The sequence below is a fragment of the Mchenga conophoros genome, linkage group LG7 (genome assembly GCF_057382185.1).
Source record: "Mchenga conophoros isolate Kocher_MC1m ecotype Shallow Benthic linkage group LG7, M_conophoros_male_GT1.1, whole genome shotgun sequence".
NCBI classification, from domain to species: domain Eukaryota; kingdom Metazoa; phylum Chordata; class Actinopteri; order Cichliformes; family Cichlidae; genus Mchenga; species Mchenga conophoros.
The window spans coordinates 49332086-49359744 of NC_140532.1; the positions used below are offsets into that span (position 1 = coordinate 49332086).

General features: G+C 38.8%; 1 protein-coding gene across 5 annotated transcripts in view; it reads right to left on the reverse strand.

Annotated features, from left to right (window-relative positions):
* Window positions 1-340: 340 nt before the first annotated feature.
* mapk10 (mitogen-activated protein kinase 10) overlaps window positions 341-27659 on the reverse strand; it is a 37680-nt gene continuing 10361 nt past the window's right edge. The window contains exons 2-14 of one of the 5 annotated variants that reach the window (XM_085279882.1): window positions 27362-27433; window positions 25994-26163; window positions 21141-21270; window positions 20626-20684; window positions 20100-20238; window positions 19316-19481; window positions 18296-18367; window positions 12338-12520; window positions 9550-9674; window positions 8805-8831; window positions 7022-7085; window positions 6692-6769; window positions 341-4280 (exon numbers count right to left, since the gene is read on the reverse strand). In XM_085279882.1, coding sequence (XP_085136008.1) covers window positions 4264-4280; window positions 6692-6769; window positions 7022-7085; window positions 8805-8831; window positions 9550-9674; window positions 12338-12520; window positions 18296-18367; window positions 19316-19481; window positions 20100-20238; window positions 20626-20684; window positions 21141-21270; window positions 25994-26163; window positions 27362-27433 — 1302 coding nt within the window. In that variant the 3' untranslated portion in view covers window positions 341-4263. Of the gene's footprint in view, window positions 4281-6661; window positions 6770-7021; window positions 7086-8804; window positions 8832-9549; window positions 9675-12337; window positions 12521-18295; window positions 18368-19315; window positions 19482-20099; window positions 20239-20625; window positions 20685-21140; window positions 21271-25993; window positions 26164-27361; window positions 27434-27659 lie in introns of all 5 variants that reach the window. The other 4 variants (XM_085279878.1, XM_085279883.1, XM_085279881.1 and 1 more) reach the window with 4 other exon arrangements.

Here is a 27659-nt window from a genome sequence, read left to right on the forward strand (position 1 = left end):
CACTGACTGGCTGATCAGTGATTTGCGTTATTAAACAGGTAGACCTAATAAAGTGGCCATCGAGTGCGTTTCATTTCATTGGTATACTCTGAGAAAGGTCAGTGCGCTTGTTCTCATGCTGCACTCTCATGCTACATTATTTTTCTCTGTCAGAGAACTAGTTAATGGCTCTGCTTTAAGATTGTGTATCCACCTGAAAGTGCCTGAAAGCACATTAGATTCTGTGTAGGAGTCACAGTGACAGATTGGATAAATGGTTCCTATCGACAGCAAGGCCTGAAACAAATCTGCAGTGCATTTAAATTAGTCTCCAGGTAAAAAGAAAAGGTCCACGAACGCCCAAGGTCAAAGGTTTTGTTTATTTTCAACCACATACATAATACATAATATTTTTTACATACACAGTTCCTTTAAAATGTGTTTACAGTAACAGCTTTCAGTAAGATTTTTCTTTTTCTTTTGCATTTGTTTTTGACTTTACTTGAAACGCTATAGCCTGAAGCTTCGAGATCAGCCTGAAACAATACCATTTCTTTTTTTTTTTGTTTGTTTCTTTTTGAATTTTTTTTGTTTTAAACCTGACAATGTCAAAGGAATGATTCATTAAAACAGCACGGAGTAAAAGAAACAAGAGAGAAGGAATCAGAAAAGAACTGAATAACAACATCACCTGACTCAGATGAGCTATACAGGGTTTCGTCATTGTAGAGTTCCACATTTAAGACTCTAAACATTTTAGCATCCGACCCCTTGCAGTAGCTTGCCTCCCTGTCTGAGTGCAATAAAGTGTTTATTGCATTGTTGAACTGTTATTATTTACAATAGAAGTTAAAAGAAAAAGGTGAAAATTGCCAAGCTGGAGATCCAAAGATTGTTTTTTTTAAGTTGGCACAGCTGTGTGACAACATGTGACATGTAATCATTTTTCATAGTGTATGAATCCATAAGAGGTCATTTTAAGACCCCCTCCCAAAAATTAGAAGCTGGAATGACAGTGGTTTTCTAATTCAATTCAAAGTGACAGAACATGAATACACACATGAACTACTACTAAACACACAACTGTGCTTACTCGCCATTGACATTCTTCAAAATAATTGCACAAAAGTCATGATCTCGTATTAAAATTCTAAAAAAAAATGAAGACGTGTTGCAAAATCATTTCTCCAGACGTCACATCACACCTTTCAACTCAGACTCGCAGCTTGTGTTGAATGCTGGTTGATTTAATCTCTCTCTCTCACACACACACACACACTGATGAGCAGAGCATCAATGATGTGCGTGATTGTTAAACCGTTCATTTTTACATTCACTGCTGACAATCCAGCTCAATCTCCTTCTTTATTTACCCGAACTAAAGCTCCTTTTATCACAACAGAATTGTCTGGAGGGATGTCTTATAAAAAGATCAAACAGTTCACATTCAGAAAAACTGGGGGGGAAAAAACACATTAGCAATGTTAGTGTTTGTTCTCCGTGACCAGAACGTATAAAGATACAGAAAGAAGAGTGTGTTCGGATGGTTAGAAATGCCCTGTAGAAAAAACTGCAACAGTACCTTGTGTGTTTGTGGTGTAGAGGTCGACTCTGCGCCCCTTTTGTGAGAAATTCATCAAAACATTTTTTTTAAACACAAAAGTTTTCATCAAAGTTGCACCCTGTTTTAAAAGATTGCCCTGGCCAGACCCTGAACAAAAAGCCAAGCTAGCCATAGCTTATTCTGGAGACGCCAACCTCAGTTACCCTCTGAGCTCTGCGAAGGTTAGTCTGTTAGTCTGTGTGTGGTTCACTATACACAAGCCACAGGGAGTAAGAGTGTTAACAAAGTAGCTTTTTGAAGTTATCTCCATAACGTGGAGGACTGTGAGCGATTGTACACAAAACAACTCCAAAAAAGAGTCATTGTACAGCAGCAGCTGAACTGAAAGTTACAGACTTGTACTGTCACTGAAATAAATATGTGGCAACGATGTCTCCACATCTCCTTAAAGTCATGGCAGCGACTGAATCTATTTCATACATGCGGAGGCTCCAATAAGTCAGTGTGAGCATTCGTGTTCTTCATCTGACCTAATTGCTGTCATTTACCGGATCATCGCAAAACACCTTTTGAAACAAAATATGCCTAAAGTAGGGAATTATGTATGTTTTGTCCATATAAATCCAGCTCCAAGGTCTTACTACGCCAAATTACCCTAACTTGCCCATGCAGGTTCACAGTGGGTGAAATAAACTCTGCCATAGTGGAGCTCAGTTTATTTCAGTCTGCCAAAAACTGTTTTATATTCTTGTTTCATTTAAGAACACTGAGTTTGCACAGATAAATGTGAGATGTGACTTGAGATTAGAGCAGTACAGCTGCCAAGCCTTTGCAAAGTGCAAATGCATTTTGCATGTGAATATTTGAGCGTTGCACCCCAGCTAGAGAAGATATAGCTAATTTGTAGGAGAAATTTAAAAAAACAAAACAAAGAGGTCAAATTAAAATGTAAAAAGAAAAATTTGTGGGATGTTTTTTTTTAATGGAAACACCGAGGAAAACAGTTAAGCTTTGGGGCTCAGACAGTTTTAAGGCAGAACCAGAAAAAACAGAGGGAAACAAAAATATATCATTTCTGCACCTGCAATGCTTCATTCCAAAAGGCACTTGCCATGTTCAGATTCCATCTATCAAAAATATATAAATCAATAAATTAAAGAATCTTTCGCCTATGAAATCGTTTAATGGGTGCTTTCTCGTGTCGCGACATTTTTGTGTGGTGTGCGGTGATATAAAGCAGATGAGAAGACGAGCCATAGCTACAAGGTTAACACTCATCACCTGTCTTAAAAACTCAGCACTGTATCACTTCTGCTATGTTTTAAAGAGTCAAACAAAAAGGGGAAAAGGTTCTTTGTGGTTATTCCACAGTGAAACCGATCCAACTCCTGTGCCTGTGAGGGGTTAATGATAAACAATGACATGCAGGGCTGTGGTTAAAGGACCGATCATACACTGCCAGGGGAAATAAAAAGGGACATTACACACAAATTAGACTTCTTGAAGGCTGTCTCGTGAAGTCTGAGCACAATCAGAATAACTTATTTCTGTGTGTACTGGCCCTTTACGTCCTAAACAGCCCCCACTTTTATCAGTGTCTTATTGGCTTGCCTGTGGTCCACCAACACACACACACTCACACGTCCTACTGTGCCCAGTTAGTTTACATTGTATATAAACAAAAGTCTCTATATAGACTCGTTAGCATACAGTGAGATTAGCATTGTTTAAATCTAATCATGCAGGACTACAGCAATAGGCAGGGGCAACTGAGGTGGAAAGCGGTGATGTGGCAAGGTGTGCTAGTCGGAAAAATAGAAGGAAAAAAATCCCAGTTTACTGGCCGTCAGTCCCACTCTGTGTGCCCTTCAGCTGTACAGAATTACAATATTTACAAATTACCACGGTAGGGGGGAGGGGGGGGTCACTCCTGGTAACAGCAGGAACGTGTCCCTGCAGAGTTACCACATGAAAACACATCAGGAAGCCTTTTTTTTTTGGGGGGGGGGGGGGGGGGGGGGGTCAGGTGGCGGTGTCTCACACAATGTTAAAATACAGCAGTGTAATTAAATAAGAGCTGAATAGGGGAGAGGGGCTGGGGGAGGAAAGAGAGGAAAGTCCCCATTTAACAGTAGTGATGAGCAAAAATGGCAGCCCACCTTGCCACAATGATCGGAGCATAAATGCTTTTCTTTTGGTTGCTTTTTTTTTGTCTGTAAGGAATTGGGAGACCAGCTGCCAGCCAATATGCACTTTACAGGAGATGCAAGTCTAAGCGCTTGGTCATTTTGATCTGATGCCATATACAAGAATATGAGGGGTAATATAAGCAAAGCAACTAGAGGATCATTAACATATATCTGAGCTCATTTACTTGAATACCGCTGCTGTTTTTCAGTGACAATGCACAGGCTTTAGATTTCATAAATTCAGATTCCTATATCTCATATTTTTGTTCTTAATATATTAATTTTGATCTTTACTCTTTTTTTTTTTGTCTTTTTCTTTTGCCTTTGTATTTTCCGGCGGTCGTTTTTGTTGGGTTCTTCACCTTCGGAAGAACATGGGGTTGCGTAGGCAGGCGGCTAGTCACCTGCAACACCCCAAGGGTCCTGCAGAGGTCTCCAGGCTGCTGTCAGTGTCTGAGGCCAGGGTCTGGTCGGTGGACATGGAGGAGATGTCGTTGATTGAGGAGGAGGGAGGGAGGCTCTCGCTGCTGTTCACGGCTGCACCTGTGCTAAGGGAATCAACAGCAGCGGGGGGTTACAACGTAAAAGAGTCCTGGCCAAGACGCGAGCAGAGAAACAGTCGCAGGAGATATACAAGTGCACACACAGGTTAGAGTGAGATAAATGCTGATTCATGATTAGCTGTTCCATGAGATAGAGATGTCAACAACATTTACAACATCTGTGGGGCATCACAATCACAGTGCATCTGTAATGAGACAAAGATAATTAAGCTTTGGGTCCGGGAGGCTCCACGGGAAATATCATTAAAGGCTTTCAGTGTTTCAGCAGTTCATAAGCGTGGCTTGTTGTTGTCATTTATATGCCAACAAGCTGCTATTTAATGATTTCCTTTTAATTATATACCTTAAAATGATTTATGTCTTCATACAGGTCTGTGTGTCTGTGTGTGTAACAAATGGCAACCTCTGGAGCTGAAAATAAAGCCAACACAAAAGTGCCAATTCCTTTAACCTGGCTCCCAAAGTGAGTTAGTCCCCATAGATGCCCAATGTTATAAAGCATATTTACAGCCCATTACAAAAGAGATTTTTCCCTCTATGGATAGATTCTAGGGGTATGAGGTGGGGTATCCATCCATAACTAGAGTATTCATCTGGACACAGTAATGCTGAAACTTCAAGACCCATGGTCCAAAACCTGGTGGGTGAAGAGATGGTGGCCAGGTCCTTGTTTTATATAGCTGGTTACAGGGTAGACTAATAATCTAATATTAATAATCTTATAATCACCTTGTTTTAAAGTCAGAGGTATGCATATTAGGGAACTTGGGGTACTTCCCCAAAAGCAATCTGCTGCTTTTGAACATTAATGATCTAATAAATAATATACATAATGATATTATGCATAAAAAAAATTACATTGTTTCCAACATCCTCAGAAGCCTAATTGGAACTGTGTGTGTGACTACATGCTCTGTCTATTAGCACGCAGTGACCAATTTATACCTCTGTGAAGTTGGTTCCTGCTTTGTCAGCCTTTAAAAAAAGACTTTAAAGCAGATGCAGGAAACAGACCAAATGCAGTAATTTGTGCAGAGGACTTGCACGCTGTGAGTCTGCTGTTTTTGTCTGTTTCCTGTTGGGAGTAACTGTTTAAATAAAGCAAGATTAATAGCGCGCATCGGTTTTATAGGGTAACTAATCAGAAGTGACAGTTAAAGCTTCATGTGTGAGAGGAGCACAGCATAAAGTACTGTACCGTGCAATAATCCACACTAGTTACACGGCGATATATAAGATGGGAGTTTAAGTCATTACCTCATATTATTAACCTTTACAGAAACTGTGGCAAAAGCAGTAATATGTGATTAAAGTCTGAATCACATCACAGCGTCACGCCCACACGCATATCTTCCACACTCACTAAACTGTTGCTCGTTTCTTCATATTCTTGGAGATAATGAGATAATGCACGGTGTCGTGCAAATAAATACTGCAGCACTGGGCTGAAAAATCTTCTGTTAACATCATTAAAAATATCATAATCTAAACACACAAAGTGGGTCTGACTGTGTGTTATTGCAGGTCTTCTCTTCATGCTGCAATGAGACACTGTCGTCTGCAGCTCCTGCACTGCGTCAGATGCTATACAGCGGCCCATCTGCTTAATTACAAGTAGATAGAAAGAAGAAGAAAGATGAAGCTCGTGGATTTTCTAGAGACGGGCCGAGAGAGACAGAGCAAAAACGAGCACCATGTTATTTAACTATATTTGGCACTAAGGATATTTGTTGCCCGGCTTATGGTGAGAGATGATTTATAAGTTTTCTAAGAGGGAAAATCCCACTCGCTTTTGTACAATAAACTGAAAGAGGACACCCAGAAAGGTGTTCTCTGATCTGAGCCGTCTGTTTCCGTTTAATTTCTTCTCCTTGTGTTTTCAGTCTTCTTACTGTTTTCATGCAGTGTGGTTGTGGTTTCAAACAAGCAGTGCAGCTTTCTTTCTTTTTTTTCAGATGGATCTCGGCAAATGCTGACTGGGCTGGTTAGTATGCTCAAAGTAACTCTATACTGCCATCCTGTGGCACATCATAAGAATAGCAGTTTTTGTCCTCTGAGGGCATTTATAGCCAAGTCTAAGACTGACATTTCCTGAGACAGACCCCTCAAAACCCAAAGCTTAAGACACAGCAATGTAATACATATAAACATACAATCATAAAGGCATTTGAATTAACCTGTACTACGAAGCAATTTTAGCAATCACAGAATAGCAATCTTTACAAATCATCAGGCACAAAGTGACATCACTGAACTGAACAACATTTAACTTGAGATGTAAGGGACAGAGACATGTGGTCAACAGCACAATGGGTTTTTCTAATTACAAGGGATAACTCCAGTAAGGTTATATTAAATTCACTTACAGAGCGGTTAGGCTTATGCACTGAGAGTACCTGAAGGTGAAGGTTGTCCCTTCACAACGCCATTCTTCGTTCTCTCCTCAAAGTTCATCACCTCTTTGTAGATAAGTTCTGCAAGGGGTGCGAAAAAAGGTAGTAGAACACACTAAGTGACAAAAATATGTGCAATCTGCACCCATCTATGCAGACAGTGTTCATATTACCATTAACTACTAAAAAACAAGATCATTCGAATGCATGGTAACACTAAAAAATTACATCAATCGAGTGCATTACTGCACATATAATATACAGCTTTTTATCGTTCTACCATATGTGTGCTTTGTTGAGTTTTTATTTTTAGCCCGGATGAGCAGCACTCACCTTTCCATTCATCAATGGAGTGTTCTCTTTCATCCAGCTGCTTGTCGTAGATCTGAGGTGGAGGCTAAAGAAGAGAGAGAGAGAGAGAGAGAACACAATTCCAGTTTAGTAACATTTCAGCTAACGGCCTAGCATTACTCCCAAGTGCAATACCTACAGAAAGCAGCTCAAGATTTTACAAGATCACGTTATAAATATGCATCTTTCAAATGTGCAAATGGAAGGAAAAAAACAAACAGCATGCCGGGTCTAAAAGTTCGGCACATGTTGATTATGAATTAAATTTAAATAAAAATTAAGCAGTAGTGTATTACTTCCATAAAATGCATTATAAGTTCATTGTCTGCCATTTATAAACAAAAAATGTCTCAAAATAGGTCATTCTTTATAATCAGGACTAAATACCTGACAGGATAGTGAGATAAGAAAACATCTGGCAGCAGTGCTCTCCCCCCACACCCTCCCTCACGGGACTTGTCATCTCGTCTACTAGGTCAAGAATACGCTGACTGGCATCGAGTCAGCCCATCTAACTACTCATTCACTCATTCCCCAGACTCCGACATCGTAATCCTGCCCATCTTTGTCAGTGTGGGTGACACGACCACCAAGGAACCTCTCTGGTGTAACCCTGAGGGGACTGTTATGGGTCAGCACTGAGCGGCCACAGCAGGACAAACCAACTGTTTGTAGATGTTAACGCTGTGGAGCTGTGGAAGTAGCTAAGGAGCTCTCTTCAAAACAAATTCTTACAGTAAATATTAAAACCTTGTATTCTATTACGATTTTTTTTTTTAATGAATAGATTAGGTTTCCTGTGACATACGAGTTTTGGTCTATGTGCAGAGTGAAGCATGTGCAGTTTGACAATGACTGCTTATATGTGACAGTTACTTTGAGCTCCACTGAAAACAGCACACGGTCTGTATACAAAAGATGGACATAACCACCCTGATGTGACCCATTAGTTGGTGGATATCTGTTTTGAAGTCTGCTGCATTTTGATTTACAAAATGAAAAGCATGGAGTGAAAATGACTAATAAACCAGGACACTGTGTACTCTTATAGTACCAACGAGTTAGTCACTAGGTAATTGCACAATAAAGCACTCACTTTATCATCTATTTTACTTTAATTTCAACCATCATTTACAAAAATAACATGTTGATGTACTAAAAAGACTTTAATAAACTCCTGACAGTTACCATAAAGTCAGTACAGTATTTACTGAATAGCACTGTGCTACTTTTAGTTAAGAATAATATTAGTTTTATATTATATATTAGATTGGTGTTTTATTTTACATGTTTTTGTGTCTGTTTAATTATGCTCACAATCATTGTTTTGTTGATTCATTCAACCTGGCACGAGCCACACATAAAAATTAGCCCATGTGGCTAAATCTGGCATATTAACATGATGAATTTAATGTGGTAATTTATATGCATTATCGCTTTTAAATAAACATATACATCATAGATCAAGAGAACAGTAGGGTCATTTCTGCACTGGCTTCACTTCTCAGACCCAGAAGTTACTTCCATCTTTTATATACAGTCTGTGATTACTGCAATATCCACATATTCTGGATGTTTCATTTGATTGGCATTTTCTGCTCCTCTCTTTGCATTACACAGTCTCTTTTCTCTTGATTTTAAATATCTTCAAATATGGCAGAAGCACTGAACCACATGTGTCCAAAAAATCTTCTTTCATTTACACTCTTTAGTCGAAGAAGTCCAATTGCAGTGCATTCTTTGATGTAGGGAGTTTGTTATTTACCATGGATATTTGGATGTTATCTCTGGCCTTCATCAGGATGAGGTGACATTAGAGAAGGGGGGGAAAACAGCAGAAAACGTGTTGAAATGCCATTCACAGCCATGTTATACATCAACAGAAGCAACAAAGTCATCTTTAAAAACCATCAGACACCAGATGACAAGACAAGGCCATAGTCATGAAATCTTCTATAAAGGAGGAAAAACTACTATACAGTGAGTGTGTTAGGCAACAGGATATTTCACGTAGTAGAACAGCAGCACTGACATTCATCAGCTGGTCATGCTCTCATTACTTGTACTGCTGTAAAAAATTTTCGGGTTGCAGATGGCTTTTTACCCAATCTCACTGTCACCTCATACTAATGAGGCGCTGATGAAGACGCCAGATTTCACCAAATCAACCAGCAACACCACCCCTCTCATGTTACAAGACCCAACAACCCACTATATAAATCTTTCAGTGTAGCATGAAAATTTACCAGCAAAGACTTTGGGTTATTTTACAGAAATCTACAAAAACGTTTGGTTCTGCACTAAAGACTAAAAATATAAGTGAGGGAGAAAAAAAAATGCAAATTAGATGTGAACAAAAGTTGTCAAAATAGCAAGCGGTTAAAACAATGCAGTTTAGTCATGCTATAAATCACTATCAGTGCGTACAAATTAAAACATGGGAGGGGCGGGTGAGGAGGATTTAGCTTGGGATGGTAATCGATACGCAGCTCTGCTGAAGTCCTACTCACCGCCTCCACCTCAGCCGGATCATACCACACGTTGATGTAGGGGTGCTGTAAGGCCTCATCCACTGACATCCGCTTAGCAGGGTCGATAATCAGCATCTTAGACAGCAGGTCTCTAGCCTGGCTTGCTGTAGTTTGAAAACATTTTTTAAAAAGAAACCCCCCCCCCCCGATATTTAGATGTTTTGATGAAACAAGAAAATATTACATGTCAAACAGCACAGGTAATGGAAGAGGGAGGAGAGAGAGAGAGACCGGGAAATGTCAGGGATTAAAGAGAATAATTAACAGGAGCTTGTGATATGTGTAACATCTAAAATATATACAAGCATGCAGTGTGGTTATTAGAGGTAATCAATGGTCAAAAAATTAAATAAAGATCCAAGATTCAATGAATTAGCATTGTAATAACAATAATAATAATAATAATAATAATATTAATACTACTACTACTACTACTAATAATAATAATAGTCTTTAATAGTCAAAGATGCATTAATGGTGACCTCTGGAGGATGAGTACAGTAATCTCACAACCTGAGAATAGAAAGGTCTGTTTATTTCTTATTTTTGTTTATTTTCCAGTTTATTTCTTTTGTTTTCCTTAACCAAATTTCCTCCAGCTCAATAGTGACAAAACTGAGGTTCTCATGTTTGGCCCTGACAGCTTCTCTAAGGAGGACATATGTCAAACTAGTCCTCTAAAACAGCAGTATCAGACCATCTGCTATACAGTCGGCCAATAATCTCAAACTTTTATTGCACGCTATAGTTTTTCTTGTATCTTGATTATTGTAATTCACTCTGAATGTGCATAGGGCTTATTGGGTTTTAAGTATTTAATCTACAGACTAGTTGAAATCTGAATTATTGCTAGATAATTCTTTAATAATCAACCATCCAGATATCTCCTCAGTTTGTCCCATATGTATTTTTTAATGAAGCATTAGGCCTGTTTGTTGCAGATGTTGCCAGTCAACTTGTTCGTTTGCAGTTTGCAGTAAATTGGACATCTATCAGCAAAAATTTCAATAAGCATTACCAGTACACAGACTCTCTACCCTCTGGCCATTTTGAACTGATCTGAAATTGAAACCCTAAAACCACACGACACTTCCTCTCCTACACACTTGACCTTCACTATAAATAAATCTCCAGGAGCAGAGGAACGAAGAAGCTGAAGCAAGTACGGACAGATGAGCTGGGCGTACCCTTTGAGCATCACCACAGCATCAAAAAGATGATAAACGTGAAAAAATAGCTCCTCTATCTCTCTCCTTTCACCTTTCCTTATTCCTTACCTACCTCTCTTTCATTCCCTCTGTCCTACAGTACTGTGACTTGTCTTCCCCCTAAGGTTTAAAATAAATAAAACCCAAAGGATGTTTCTCTCATGTCTGACTCACTTCCTACCTGTCACAAAACAAAACACACAAAACACTTCATCTTGGTCTCACACCCTCTCACTCTGTCTGTCTCTTTCGGTGTATTCCTTTAACAGTGTCACTCCAGCGGGGAGCAGCTTGAATACAAAAGCGATTCATTAGAATTTCAACATTCGAGAGCTTTGATGTGGGAGCGGGAGAGCAAAATGTTTTTTTAAAAGCATATTTTTTTTATAGCTCACTGGAAATGTTTTTGATGCCTTCAATTCTCAGCTGAGACAGAAGAAACAACATCTCAGTTAACACTCTGCATAAGAAGTCGATTGAAATCGGCTCACACGGTACAGGATTAACATACTGCAGTTTACTGATGCTCGGAGGATGACCAAAGATAAAATGTAAAAGTACAGTCCTGTTAAAAAACTAAATACACCTGACGATTCAGTAGCTTGTGCATCCACCTTTAGCAGCAATAACTTAATTGAATTGAATTTGAGACTTTTGGGGCGTAGAGTGTAGATTTGCTGCTGTGCTTGGGATTGTTGTCTGTTGCATCACCCAAAGCTTTATCTGTCAGACAGATGGCCTTGCATGTGATTCTAAAATACTTTGGTACACAGTTCATGGTCACTGTTTAACATTGGGGTTAATTTGCTGAGATGCCCAGTCCCAGCAAGATCAACAAACTGTTAAAATCTTCGGTTTCTATAGGGGTTCTCACACTTGCTGATGACAAATTAATCAAGTACATTTAATTTGCAGCACCTGGCTACTACTTACCCTCTCATATTCTATAGAAGCAGGCTATACTTAGTTTTTGACATACTACAGCATACATGAAATGAACAAAATGTATAGCCATCTTAGCTGCTAGGTGATATGTACTCACAGAGCAGCTAAGATGCTGAGAATAAGAATAGCATATTTACAGAGTTAACATGCAAATAACATTTAAATGTCATAAATTGTGGAAGTTATAAACAAAGATATAAACCTAATGAACTAAATGGAAAGTCAGAAGCAAAGTCACCTGTAATGTCAGATTTAGATTCAGAAATACTTTATTAATCCCTGAGAAAATTATATAGTCGCAGTTGCTCCAAAACAGCTAAATTAAATAAGACAATATACTACAAAGATACAAAATAAAGCAAAATACATACAAATAGCTCTAATTATTAATATCCTAGTATATTACACAAATTAAAAACACATGCAGAATGACTGCCTGTCAGAGTGATAAGTGCTATGATGTCCTAAAGAAGACTCTCTGTTTAATCGACACACATCATACACCTTAAGGTTCAATAAAAGACCTTCAAAGACTCATACTGGAAGCTTATGAAATGGCTAAAGTGCAATAGCCTAAGTTCACAGGTTCCCTGTGTATAATTACAGGTTCTCACCTTTGAGTTTGTTGTGCTCAGAGTCAGCAGGGAAAAGGCAGTCGGGGAAGAGTTTGGGGAAGGTGAGGCCTGCGTACTTTGGCCGGTTCTCGACATAGTTCCTCACTGTGGGTTGAAGTTTCTTCATGAATTCTGGCGAGGGCGTGCCCAGCTGCTCGATCACTTTGTTCCACTGATCAATATCTGGTGTGGAAGGCCAAGATTAAGGGAAACACACATGGAATACAGAGCATCCTGTCACCCTGCAAAGCTCAGTGTACCCTCAGGTATCACACTACAATACAATTCTGGCTTCATTTTCCATTTAAAAGCACAAAAAGGAGTGCTACAAAGTGCTGTGACCAAGATAAATTAATAATTTTTAATCTCAAATCAGCTGTTTCCCACTTAACCACCAAAAGAAGTATTCATTAGGATTAGGGAAAAAACCCCAGCTGACTTCTAAATGGTGAAAAACACAAGATTTCTATTTTAAAAAAATCCTTTTATTCTTTTTGTTTTTCTTTGTCTCCAGCCATTGTTAAGTGTTTCTAAAAATAAAAAAATAATAATAAACCTTTTGATGAAAACATGACTGATTGGATTAAAAGACACGTGTACGGTATAAATGTAGCCGTGTGTCCAGTTGTATCAGCTTCTCTTTCACTTCCTTCCTTACAACAAATATTTCCTCTCTTAGCCTTCGACACACTCCAAACCTTCTCCTCCTAATGTTCTCACACCGAGTGCCAGTTAGGGCAGAGAGCTGCCAGAGGCCACTATAGATCCCTATTACTTCATTTTGCTGGAACGTCTCACGCTTCCATCTCCGTTTTGTCTCTATTGCACACTGGCCATGATCCACCCAGTGCCTAGTAAAGCGGGGTTTTTTAATCCACTAAGACTCTTATCCACGGCTCTTCAGCAAGCAGTTGGATTCGCTCTGACACCTCGAGGTGATTTTTTTTGTTTTTTCTCAGCATGTCAGTGCCAAAACGCATGACACTCGATAGACTCAGAGTCATTCGCAACTGCCCTCGAAAAAACGCTGCAGGGTTCCTGCTGCCTTCAGGTTTACATTTCTAACAGAGGGAGGAAGGATACGGTCCGTCCCAGGGAACAGCACTGTCCCTCTTATCAACTCTCCAAAGATGCAGCCGACTGACCACATGTCCACTAAGGTCACACGCACCCACATAAACACACAAACACAAACATTTGCTGAGAGGAATATGTGACTCTTTAGCGACCAGATGTTCACCAGCTATCTGCTAACTGCATCTGTCCTTAGGGCAGGTTGCTTACAGTGAGTCATCACAGCTGTTTTTTGTTCTTTTTTTGTAGAAAACAGGCCCCCGGCTAACAGCTAAAGCAATGCACTGGGGCTAGACAGCTCAACCGTGTTTAAAAAAACACTATGAAGCTCTGTAAAGCTGCAGAGAGGGTGTACACCCCAACAACAATTCTCTAGGAGCCAACCCAGTCACTTTGTAATTTGATCCATTTAATACAATTAAATACAGAACACACTGGTAATTGTTAAACTGTGTCTCCTTACTTGGCACAAATGTGTTGCGTGTTTCTTTAAATGAAAATTTCTCCTTCTCCGTTTTTTCAAATAGCAAAGTGTTTACATTTTTTAAAAATGGTCAGGGAGGGTTTTTTTGTCAGGGTGAAGATACTCTAAGGCACATTATAAGCAGACCAGTGACACAAACACATTGGCCTCCAATTTAAAGTCCCCATTTAGAAATACTGAGAATTTCAACCAGAAATAGAGTACCTGCAAACGTACCATTATTACTTCAGAAGAAAATCAAATAACACACTAATGCTGTGTAATATATTTAACTTATTTTTTAGGAAAATAGAAAAGGAAAAGAAACAAATGCTGTTTATTAGGTGTGACAAAAGAGTTAGCACATAATGCTTAAACACCCTGGAACAGTTTGAGCTATACTACAACCTTAAGCCCTGTTTGGACAACAAGCTATTTTGGGTTGTTCGAGCCTAATTTGCTATAGTATATCATAACATATACATTAATGAAATACCAATATGTGCTGTATACACAAAGGTTTTAGGCTACCTATTTGACTACACCCACGGGAGATTTTCTGACATCCCATTCTAAAGCCATGGAGTTGGTCCCTCCTTTGCAGCTGTAACAGGTTCCACTCTTCTGGGAAGTCTTTTTACAAGATTTTTAAGTGTGCCTGTGGGAATTTTGCCCATTCATCCAGAAGACCTTTTGTGAAGGTCACAGAGTGCTGTTGGACAAAAGGGCCTGGCTCACAGACTCTGTTGTAGTTCATCCCTCCTCCATCAAACTCTACAGTTGGCATAATGCAATGCACTCATGCTTCAGATTGCCAGATAGAAAACCATGATTCGCCCATCCACAGAACAAGTTTCTTCCAGAACCCAGTGATTTACTCACTTCATCCGATACTTGGATTTGCACTTAGTGATAAAGTGCTTGCATGCAGCTGCTTGGCCTTGGAAACCAATGCCTCCCCAACCTCCAAACACACAGTTTTTGTGCTGATGTTAATGCCAAAGGAGGTCTGGAGTGCCAAACTATGTGCCTCAGCACTTGGCAACCATGGTCTGCCACTTCATGGGGGAGTGGAAGATTGTGGAAGCTGATTGTGGAATATCTGGGAGGGAACAAATTGACTTATTGCAACGCTGGCATCCTATTACAGTACCACACTCAAATTCAGTGAGCTCTTCAGAACCACCCATTCTTTCTTGGTTTTATACCCCTGTGGCAACAAAGTTGGCAACAAAACAAAAACAAAATTCCACCCAAGTTCAAAGATTAAGCAGCGTGACCCAATACTTGTGTCCATACAGTGCATCTGTAATAGGCCAACACCAGTCAGCAATGCTATCCGAACTATCAGTGCTTAATCATTTCTGCAGAGAGGTACTTTAAAACAAAAGTCAGCCACATTTTAAAACTTGAAGAACAAAGGAGGTAATGGTGGCTGTATGATTACTAAGTAGAAAAAAGACCTCTGTACAGAAGGAAATGTTAAAATCATTTCACCTTCTCTAGAGAGAATATATTTTCAAGCTTATTGACCACAGTAAAATCCACCTTTGGTTCCTCCAAGACCTCCAATATAACTTATTAATAAACACACTGCTCCACTCATCCATCACAGAACAACCAGTAACCCTGTAGCCCACTGGGCTTTTACCGGTAGTCTCTTACCTACTCTGTATCATTTGACAGACACTCTGGGACGTGTAGAAGTTGAAAAATCAATGAAATACATTAAGATTTGCGACAACAGGGTACCAGTCCAGAACTGATCTATAAGCAGAAGATTAACAAAAGTGTGCATGACTCTACTTTATTGATCTAAAGCAAAAGGTATGGAGTGATGAAATGATACGAATTTTTAGGTCATTTTGGGAGCAGAGACAGCGGAGAAAGATATTGCTTGACTCATTGCTGGGTTTCTCTAGCTTTCCAGAACATTAATCTTTCAGGGACCCAGTGCTCAGGGCTGCAGACAGCAGAGTATTACCTTTACCATTGCCATGTGTGGCTGTGATCAATCTCAGTTCACTGTCAAAAACGCTAGCAGCTACATGAAAAGAGAGCACAGTTAGTGGTACTACCACTGTATGATATATGTGCTACTTTTTGTTTGTTTTCTGGTCCTAATAAATGTGTTAATTATCTGAATATTGACCCTCAAACAGAATTTGCTCGAATCTGCAAACAGTCCTGTGAGCTTCATGTTTCATATTTGAACAGGTAGGCACTGGATCTGCATGCAAAGTGCAAAGAAATCCCTTCAAGTGCCTAAGTGCTGTCAGACATTAAATGGTCTTTACCTCACGGGGAATAGCACAGATAACTGTTTAATGGATTCACAACAAACAATAGGGCATTGCGTCTCCTGCACCCAGTACTCTGTATTCAGGCAGCACCCCCGCCTAAATCAATTGAGTATTTATACTGGTGAGAACAACTTTGACGCAATCTTCTGTTGTGTGCGACACGTGAAAACACAACAGGAGATGGTTTGCTTCAGACTTGTGACAACGACAAAACGTATGAAAATGGCTTCGCTTTCACTGCCATTTGTTCCCCCTGAATTCAGGCAAAGGGTTGGAATCTTTTACCTCTAATTCCAAATTAAATTGTGTATTTGTTAGAAACTGTTTTCAACTGGGGATGAGACACAAGCCTTACAGCAGTAGGTTGTAGCCAATCTGCGTGTCTGAATTTATGGTGCTCTTTGGGTTCAGTCTTTAAAAGGCATGTGTGATTTGATACTGGTAAAATATAGGTTATCCCACCTATAGCACTTTATTCTTCATCTTAATTACTTGCTAAGGTAACAGATTATAATATGGCTCTTTACTAATTCCCCTGTAAATAAATGGCATTTCATTGTATTTCTTTGAAATTACAGTGTCATTATATTTACTTAAAAATACGTAAAGGTAGGTACACTAAAATAAGGAATGACAAGTCAGGATTTTACACAAAACATAGAAAAGAATATACTGTAAGTGAATTCAAGTAGTCTGTAAGTAATTTTAATTACAGCATGAGTTACTTTACGTAGTGCCAGAATTCTGAGGATTTTTTTAGACATGAAACACAAATTGTACTGCAAGCACTAACTACTAACTTCTACATAATTTTGTAGAAAAGTAAACAAAATGTGCCAATCTTACATTGTAAGCATGTTGTGCTTTTGTATTTTGGAGTAGCCTTAACTTTAAAATTTAAAATTGAAAGTTATTTTTGAATAGTGACTGTGAAAGAAAATGAATCAAGTTCGACTTGGCTCCATCAATATAAGGTCACACACCTACAAGTTTTGATGGTATTTATGTTTTCTCATAAGTTGGTGAGTGGGAACAGTCCTTATCACATATATATTGGTAGAATAAAAGGACAGTTGAATAATAGAACATCCATCATGCACATCAACTTTATAAATATTAAATAAAGATATCAAAAGGCAACATTAATCCAATCCATAATAAGACCTCTGGCCTGAAAAGTACAGTGTGTTTACGATGTAAGATGGGAAAATGTTTGATGTCTGCACTTAAAATTAATTTTTACTTAAGCATTTTAGCATTTGTTTGACACCCCTAATTGCGTATCTGTCTTTAAGTATTTGTGGGTGAATATAATTACATTGTAATTTCAAATAACTTCATTTAATTACAGGGGAATTACTATGTGCTAATCGACTACACTTTCAACCTTTGAACTTTCTACTGCTAATTGAGTTCACATGCTCAAAGGGAATACTCAATATTATTCACTCATTACTGAATATTTAATTAGCATTCCTGACTCATACATGTAGATGTGCTCATCCCATATCTCCTCAACTCCAGCACAGGGACTATTTTTACAAATCCTCCCTACTAAAGGAAGTCTTCTCAGGGATGCAGCACACCCCGATCACTGCAAGAGAAAACACCAGGTAGCACTCTAAGAGCACACATTTAAATATTCAGAAATAAGGTAAGAAAGAATTTCCTCTTCCCATTGAAAAAAAGCATTGAAAAGAGCATTTTATGATGTTACTAGGTTAAGTGAAAAGCGTTAAAGAAGATAAGTTGTTGTTGCTATAAATCTGTGTTACAAGCCAGCCAGATGTGAGTGTGGTTTAGTTCACCTCAGTAACATACAGCAAACATCAGGCTCAGTATCTGCTTGACCAAAACACCATTTAAAAGTTATATTTCTAAGATCTTTACCTGCTTGCATGGCGGCAGCTTCTTTTTCCTTAGCTGGCATAGCACTTCCAGATACTCTCAGGTGCTTTCAGAGAGCATCACAATCAATCAAAACTGAACATGGTTGCTTATACTTTAAACTAAAAAAAACTATTTTCAGTGTGAGTGTCACTTGACTTTTATGAGCAAAACTACAACATGTAAAAAGCCACAGTCAAAGAATTGATCTGTTTTTATTAACAAGGATACAGTCCCGGCCAGGGAAAAGGATTTTGTGGCGCACCATTTCTCCCATAATGCACCCCACCGACCAAATATCCACTGCACGCATAGAGGTGAGGATGAGACACAGAGGGAGCAAAACACAAGGAGGGAAAGCAAAGGTTAGTGTTGTCCACAGACAGCTCATAGACTGGCATTAGTGATCAGATGCTAACTGGTTTTAATTGAGAGAGGAATAATTAGTGAGAGGCATGTTTCAGGATTCAAATCAGAATGGAATACAGAGATAGACAGAGCAGAGTGAAGTACAGTGAAGCAGCGCCTTAGATAGACTAACTAGTGGCAGGAAATTCAAAGCCCTGGAGCTTTCAGGCTTCCCTTCTTCAGAGATATATGGCTAATGAGTCACTGAGGCTGGCACTCAGTCACGTGTTCTGGGGGCTTTTAATCAGTGACTCATAACTCCAGCACTTTAAGTCACTTGACCAGAATTGTTGATAAGGTTTTAAAGTTAATGATATGACACTTTAATTTGGAATCATCATCAAACGATCATCTGCACATGTGAGCAGTTTGATTATTCAGATCGTAGATGGTTTAAAAACACATAGAACCGTAATTAGCTTCTTAAAATGTAAACATTTCAAAGGCTTTTTTCCCCCACATCAGTTTTATGTTGGCTCACTGCCACAGCAAGAACATAACCAAGTGCAAAAAAGTGCCAATAAACTACAAAGTGTAATTGATGATATAATCATATTAGAAAATTTTTTATTACCACTTTATTACCATTTTTTGTACCACTTTTCCTGCCATTTGTTTAGCTTGAGCGTTTTTGATTTTTTTTGATAGCACATTTTCACAGTGTAAACATTTGATATGTTTTCTGTGTACTACTGTGAATAAAATATGGATTAATGAGATTTGCAAATCATCACATTCTGTTTTTATTTACAATTTGCAGTGTACAGTTACAGTTGTACTTGGATCTAAAAACAAATACTAATACTAATAAAAATTAAATACCATGACTCTATTTAATCTCACCATTCTCCTTGTATCCCATTCCTAGTATGACCTCTGGGGCTCTGTAGTATCGGGTCACCACATACGGGGTCATCATGAAACTGGTGCCTGCAGTCCTAGCCAGACCGAAATCCAGGATTTTCAGGGTACAGTCTGATTTCACCACTATATTGCTTGGTTTGAGATCCTGGCAAAAGCAATAGGAAATGAGAAAAAATGTATATTAATGATTATTTCCTGCTGTTATTCACAGAAAGTCTATTAACAATTATTGTTTGTTAATGATTCATGTAAGAGACTCTTTAGTATAATACTTCAGTTTTTCATTTAAGGGAATAGAACAAAAACGTGGAAAATAAGGGAAATGAAAGAACGAGGATGAACTAGACTGCCTCGCTCTGATGATAACAAACCTTCCAGCAACTCTAAAATTCTATCAACACATATTTTCTTTGTTTGATCCTCACACAACTCGGGGTGTTAGAACAACAATTTGCTATTTTACAGGAGGTAATTCTGAACTGCAGCAATGTCGGGACTAAATTATTCTTGACATAGGGAAGGCGCTTTCTACAAATGCAAATGCTGTCTGCCTTCATGCATGTGGCACGCAAAACCTGCAGAGTCCAGTGCGCACTTGTTCCCGCTTCTCAGCCCTGGTCTCTGTAGCGTTTTCTCACTAAAGCGATTGAGGTGATGGCACAAAACGTGTGCAATATATTGACATTGCTGAAGATTTAAAAGCACACGACACAAACCAAATCCAGCAGTGGAAGAAGAAGACAGAGCAGGCTTGCTCTCCTACCCTGTGAATAATGCCGGCTGAGTGCAGATGTTTGATACCACACAGCATCTGGTAGAGCAGGTAGGACATTCTCTCATGGTCAAGCTCCATCTGAATCACCTGGCACAAGTTGGCATCCATTAGTTCCATCACTAGATACCTAAAAAACAAAAACAAAAAAAGTTTAATTTATGCATGAATGGTTGACACACGTGTGAGATGTGTGGCCCACGAGTTACTGCTGAGAAACTGAAAGCCTCCACGTGGGCCGATAACTCTCACTCTGGTACTATTTACACAGATATTGTTCTAAAAGTGAATTCACTCTCATTTATCATTCATTATGGAAACAGGACACCTCCGGCTGCCTCACATTACACCTACAGTACGTTCACTGATTCCACTCGAATAGTTGTCAAAAACGAATGAGGTGCAAAGGAGTAATAAGCACCTAATGTAGTGTAAATAGACTCCCTGTATTTTGTCTGGCATTTTAAATGAACACATGTTTCGTTTTCTTGCTAATTTTTTTCCTGAGTATACTTACACATCCTGGAATTCCTCTAATGATTTCTGTGGTGTGAAGACATTTAATAAACTGATAATCTGAAAAAGAGAACAGCATGAACAGGGTCAACAACGAGCAGTAAAAATACAAGAAAAGACATTAAAGCAAGGGACTGTGGGCACAAGTTAGTAATGACCCTCTTGAAGGACACCGCTGAGTGAGAGACAGAGTAAACCAGAGAGGCGAAACGAAACAAAGTGGGGATAAATGTGGAGGATGGAAAAAAGAGGCAGAAGAGCACAAACTGCGGCACTGGTGATTACATCCATGCCTTGAAGCACTCTGTTTCAGTCTCTTGCCAGTTTAGTACATTTCTGGAGGCATGGAATTTAGCACGGTCATAACGTCGCTGCGACTTGTCTGCTTTTGTAGCAAAGGGATTTAGCAGGAGCCAGAAATAGACTCAGACTGGGGTGCAGTTTTAAACTGCATCTCATTCAAGTCGGGATACATTTTCCTTTGGTCCTTTGTTACCTCTCGTTTGAATCGCTTACATTTTTGTGATTGACGCATTTCATAAGCACCAACTCCCGGTATGCCCTCTTGGCATGGGTCTGGTTCTGGAAGGGTCTGCTCAGCTTCTTGATGGCTACATTTCTGTCCAGGACAGCGTCATAGCCCGCACTGCAGAAAACAAACCACAGAGATCAGTATTCCTCTTGCAACAATCCATGGCTTAATGTCAATAGTCACTGACACAAAAGGATAAAATAGATGAAAGGCTCTCTGTAAAAATAATATAAATCAGAACTTATTAATACATGAAGATTATAGGGCTCAATTATAACTTGCTAGCTGTGTGAAAACTGTGTATTACAGTAATAGTAAGTTATATACTTAATAAAACTAAAATCAATAAGTAGCCCATTAAATCCATGACACACTGTGATTAAACATAAATGTATACATTATTTTTTAATTTAATGAGTTTACTCTCATATCGTATTATTATTATTACTATTATTTGAATTTTTTATCTAATCTTATATTCAATTAATTAATTTTTTTATTAATAATTATTATTGTATTTATTTCTGCATTTTGTATTCACAGTCATGGTAAAAAGAAATTATTTATTTAACATAAATTAAGGCAACATGCAGCTTGTTGTACTACTTTTAACAGCAACAGAGTCAAGTAAGTGTTTTGTCTGTGACTTTTACCAGTCTCTCACATCATCATGGAGCAAATTTGGACCAGTCTCCTTTACAGTGAGGTTTGCTGGCATTCATTTATTCACAGCTCTGTTAGAGTCCCGCTGCAGCATTTCAGTCAGGTTGAAGTCAGGACTTTGATTGGCCCAGTGCAACACCCCGATTCCTTTCTTTCTCAGTTTGAGAAAAGATCATTGATGATGTCTTTCTTTCTTAGTGTTGTGTTAATACGCACCTGAATACCAAACAAAAACAATAAACTGCTAAAACTGCTAAGTGGTTGCAACTTACCCTCTTAATTAGTGTGGGGAAAGTAAGAGTATTTAGTTTCATCTATCTATCTATCTATCTATCTATCTATCTATCTATCTATCTATCTATCTATCTATCTATCTATCTATCTATCTATCTATCTATCTATCTATCTATCTATCTATCTATCTATCTATCTATCTATCTATCTATCTATCTATCTATCTATCTATCTAATTAAAGTGTTACCAATGAAACTAAACCACACAGCAGAATGTGTGTTATATGTAGATGCCCTTTCCTTCCACCAGTTTGATGACCATTACAGCAGAGTGGGTGCTTTGCTGGCTCAACACAATCCCAATTTCTGAAAGCCTCAGGTATTTTAGCTGTTTGTGGCAGTTTATGTTGGCCTTCGCTGAACGGTAATACAGAAAAAGCTGCCATAAAAATGTCATCTCACTGTCTCGGCTCAACTTCAAAATGTGCCTTTTCTGACAAGATGCTATAAAATTGAGTTTCCAAGCACCTGACTGTGTACGGCTGGGTGGGATATGCTGTGGTTTGCCATGACTGTGTGGAGACTGCAGGCCAGAGATGATGTGTGGCCATGGAAACAGTGGAGCCTTCATAAAAGCATTGATCCAGTAGGGATTTGGAGTCAGTCATCACATTTGTAGCTGAGTGAAAGATGATGTCATAACCAGCTAAACTACTTAAAGCCTTCATCCCTCCTAAGATGCTTGGGAAAGCTCATTCTGACCAACTCATAAGGTCAGAGATGTGCACACATTGGGATTTTTGTGGGCGACCACATTAGCAGAGTGACTCTTAACTGTGGCAAAGACAAGCAAGAACAAGTTTTACCTCATTAGCATGTTCTCAGGCTTTACTGGGACAAGACTCTACTGATTGCATAAGAGAAGCAGAATGTGTACTTAGTCACTGCTGATTTTTTCCAGACAAGCTTCTGGATCTCTGTCTGCTCGTATGCATATTATTTGCTTGCAGTGAAAGCCCATGTATGTTATAAAATGTGTAAGCATTTAACCATCTGTGCAAACCATCAGACAGATGTTTATGTAAATATGATTATGTCACCCAGTCAGGGATTATGCTGAAGTTAAGACACAGCAAGTCACCTGTTTTATCTTTATAAAAACACATGCCAAAGTCATTTATTATGTTTTTATGTATTTGTGAACATCTAAACCAGGCCTTATAGTTTAACCAATTTCATCTCTATGATCAGGATATGGTCAAGGATATTTATATCATTCTCTGTGGTTTTATGTGGTTTGGTTGCTTTAATGCTAGCACCATATGACACCAGATGACAGCTGTGGACACAGCCAAGCAGCACACAGCAGAGCAGGTTCAATTAGATTTGCACTCCCTGCCATCCATCTCTACAATATCCTTAAAATGGGCACAATCCCAGCATTAGCAGTTACAGCCTGCCCAAGCTCTTTTGCAAATGCACGAAATTGCTTTGGAGCGGAAGGAGAGTGGGACTGAGGACATGGGAAGCAAAGGAAGGACAATGAGAGAGGTCAAGTGAAGGGCAGGAGAGTTGAGAGCTAGTGAATCTTCAAAATGACACAATATACACTGTAGTAAAACATGTCAGCTCAAGTCATCTCTGGGAGAGTTTGTGGCATGAGAATATCACCCTCAGTGACACAACATTAACATAAATATAACTTATAGTTCTGTCTGGTCATTTCACAAAGACTGTAAGATGCATTCCTTTAAGTGGAGGCTTGGCAGACATTCCTCTGCATTCTGACAGGGCGTGCGTGAGTTGACTTGTAATGAATACAAGCTTCCTCTGCAATCTGGATTAAGGGTCCACTTAATGCCCACCCTGTAAGGCTCTTATGGCTCATACATCCATATTCAAAATAAACGATATGTCACCAGCTCACTGGAGCACACCGGGAAGGATATAAGACTACACCCTTCACATCTGTGGAAAACATTAAGAGAAACAAAATTCTGATATTTGATGAGTGTAATTTTTTCAGGAAAGTCTATTCAGAAACACCACAACTACAATTCATACTATTATCACAAGGTATTATTACTGTTGCTACTCTTTTAAAGTAGCAACAATTTAACAGTCTTTTTGGCTTTTTTAGGTATTTGCTATCAATTCTAGTCCAAATGTGGCTTAAAACAAGCAATTAAGATTGGAAACTCATCAGGAAAGTGTTTATTGAGGTAACAGATCAACTGAGAAGAAGGGTTGTTTTCCCACAGACTTCTGCACCAGTGCATCTTTCTTACAGGCAGCTAATAAGGAAGCCCCCCTGCTGGTTGCCTGAATTAGGTTTAGGGCACTTTGGCTTTATTTTTCAGCCTCTCAAGCTACACGGATTTTAGTAGGTATGCCTGCTTAACTCCCTGTCAATGCAAACATCTAATTGACCAATCAGTAACTCAGTGTATTTTAGCATGCTGACAGGATCAGGGCTAGCATGGTGGCACAGTGGTTAGCATTGTCACAGCAAAAAAGTCTGCATGTGTTCTCTCTGATTTCCTCGCACACTCCAAAGACATGCGTGGGGTTACATTATCTGATGATTCCAAATTGGCTGTAGGTGTGAATGCAAATGGCTGTTCACCTCTCCAAGTTGTAACATATTTCTTGCCTTTAGAAACAACACCATCATGACCTTGAATTTTATAAGTGGAAAAGGATGGATGGACATGGTCAAGACAACCTGCTGAAGTTCACACCGGACATAAGAATGAAGGTGACTTAAGTATCGTGGCAGCAGTTGTTTGGCTGGTCTGAGTATTTTAGAAATTGCTGATCTACTAGGATTTTCCTGCACAACCATCCCCAAATAACCACTTGTTAAAAACAAAGCACGCAGAAGAGCATTTCTGAACACATGCTGAAACTTAAAACCGATGGGCTACAACAGCATAAGACCACACTGGGTGCCACTCCTGTCAACTAAGAAGAGCAAACTATAGTTCACACAGCCTTACTAAAATTGTATAGAAGATTGGAAAAATGTTGGCTGGTCCAATTAGTCTGGGATTTCTGCTGAAATATTCAGATGCCATTGAGCTGAATTCGCTGCATACAACATGAAACAATGTTGCATTCAAGTCCTGCTTTATATCAACAGCTCAGGCTGTTGGTGGTGTAGCGGTGTGGGAAAATCCTTTAGCACACTTTGGACAACTTGGTACTAACTTAGCATCATTTAGCCACCACAGCCTTACTGATTATTGTTGCTGACCATGTCCATCCCTTTATGATCACAGTGAGCCCATCCTCTGATGGCTGCCTCCAGCAGGATCATTTCAAATGTGACTCAGTCTAGTAGAACACCTTTGGAATGCTCTATTGGATTGGAATGGAAGATTCCCATAATGTATGTGCCGCTGAAAAATCCCTAGCAACTGTGTGGCTATCAGGTCACCATGGACCAAAATGTCTGTTTTCAACACATTACTGAACCTATGCCATGACGAATTAAATCAGTTCTACAAGCAAAAAAGTTAAATTCCATCTTTTATATACAGCCTATGTTCCCAATGTCAACATAAAACATCATTTAATGATTATTTTTTTCCCTAACATTAAAGATATTAACATTTATCAGCAGACACAGATAATTCAAACAATTAAAATCACTGCACCTGCTTGCCTCGATTAAGTTTAAACCAAACATTTGTGCAAATGAACAAAGAAGAAGAAATCTCTCCAGGCTTTTCAGAAGAATAAAAAATATGACTTTAATATATATTAATTAGCAAAATTATTCAGAAAACCTCACAAATTCACTCCAACATTAAAAACAAACGTTAGAAAATCAGCTAGCAATGAGTTAACTGAGCATTAAAGATTACACCAAAGCCCATCAAACAACTTGATATGATATAAAATAAGACATTAGAGAAATGTACCATTGAGCACTTACCAGACAATTCCCTGAGCTCCAGAACCAATGGGCTTTAAATTCTGGTAGCGTTTTAAAACTGTGAAGGTAGAGTCTCCCACTTCCACACTGTAGAACTGGTTGTCCACTTTGCTTTTGCTCATGTTGTAATGCTTGGCAATATATGACACATCCACTTGTTTTCCAAAACCCTGCAAAGGGATGACATAAAATGCATATGTAACACATCTAGGCTGCACATTTGTTTTTATCAGGCTACTCATTTTAAAATCAATATCGAATCATTGTTATACGTTATATGATATATAGCCATAATAACCATCATTAATATCTGAGAAGAGCATCACATCATAACATGCATTTAACTGCTGTAAAGGCAAAAAAAAGCATACATTAAGGTATATTTGGTAAAAATGGTAAAGTAGAATAAACAAGACAGGACATAAGGTTTAGCCGAGTTTACAGCTGAACGAATTCAATGCAGAAATATAATCTCTGTAAAAGCCCCTCTAACGACATTAGCTTTAGTCCTTACTTGACTACATTTCACCCGGCAATCAGGCTGTAATTACTTGGGCAAAGCAGGCAACCAAATGGTGCCACAACAAAGCATATCAGGTAATTAGAGACTTGGTAATTATAACACAGCTCACAAAACAAGCAAAGTTACTGCATATGCACTGCTATGGTTGAACCATCTTCTTTGTGCACAATGGAAGATTGATAAATCTGCTTTAAGGCGCTGAAGGTCGATGTCCTCCAAACTTATGATCAGATTATTCCTATATATCTGGTATCTTTAGCAGCTATTGAACATTCAGCTAGAATCTCGTGTGCAGTGCAAACATCCCAATCTATCTGAGCTCCAACTGAATTGTCTGTGTTTTTTTCCTTATAACAAGCAACACAACGTATGTAAAAATAGTCAAAATAAAGACTTTTTATCTTATGGAATCACAACCCCAGCTGAGTTCTGTATTTACACTGTGGAGACAACAATTAAGCTTCAGTAATGAGCAGATTATACTGCATTCTTTTTGGTATAGACCTCAGTTAAAGAGGAATAGTGGAGGTGTTGAACAAAAGTAGAAAATCAAGGCTAGCTGAATTGTTTTGATATACATAATGAATTATCAACAAAAGGCTGAAAACACGTCAACTTCTGATAAAGGCTCCTCAAGGACATTTGCGTCAAACCTCTTAATCAAACCATTTTGCACACATTGTGTTGTTTTTCTTAATTAAACATTTCAAATTATTTTTTGAGCACACAACTGCTTAAGAGCTCATTTTGCATACACAGGGGGGGAAAAAACCCATACAGAGTAAGAATAGAGGGAATGGAAGTGAATGAATACTGTACCTTTTTTACCTGTAAGGAACACACACCTGACAAAAGGCTATCTTTACATCCAGGACTGGTTGGCTGCAGTTATATAAGAAATGTCTGCTCATAAATACCTGAAAGACACAAACAGAGGAGAAGCAGAGAGTGAGCACATGTAGGTGTGGGTGTGGGTAGTGGCAATTTGTCACATATACAATGGCAAAACAAAGATTTATTATTGTATTTCTGCAAAACAACACTCACACCTCTCCCCGTGTGGGGACTGAAACCCACCAGGAAAATTCACTTGTGTCCTCTCTACTCTGTTCCCATCATTCTCAATAAAAATGAGAAAAACAA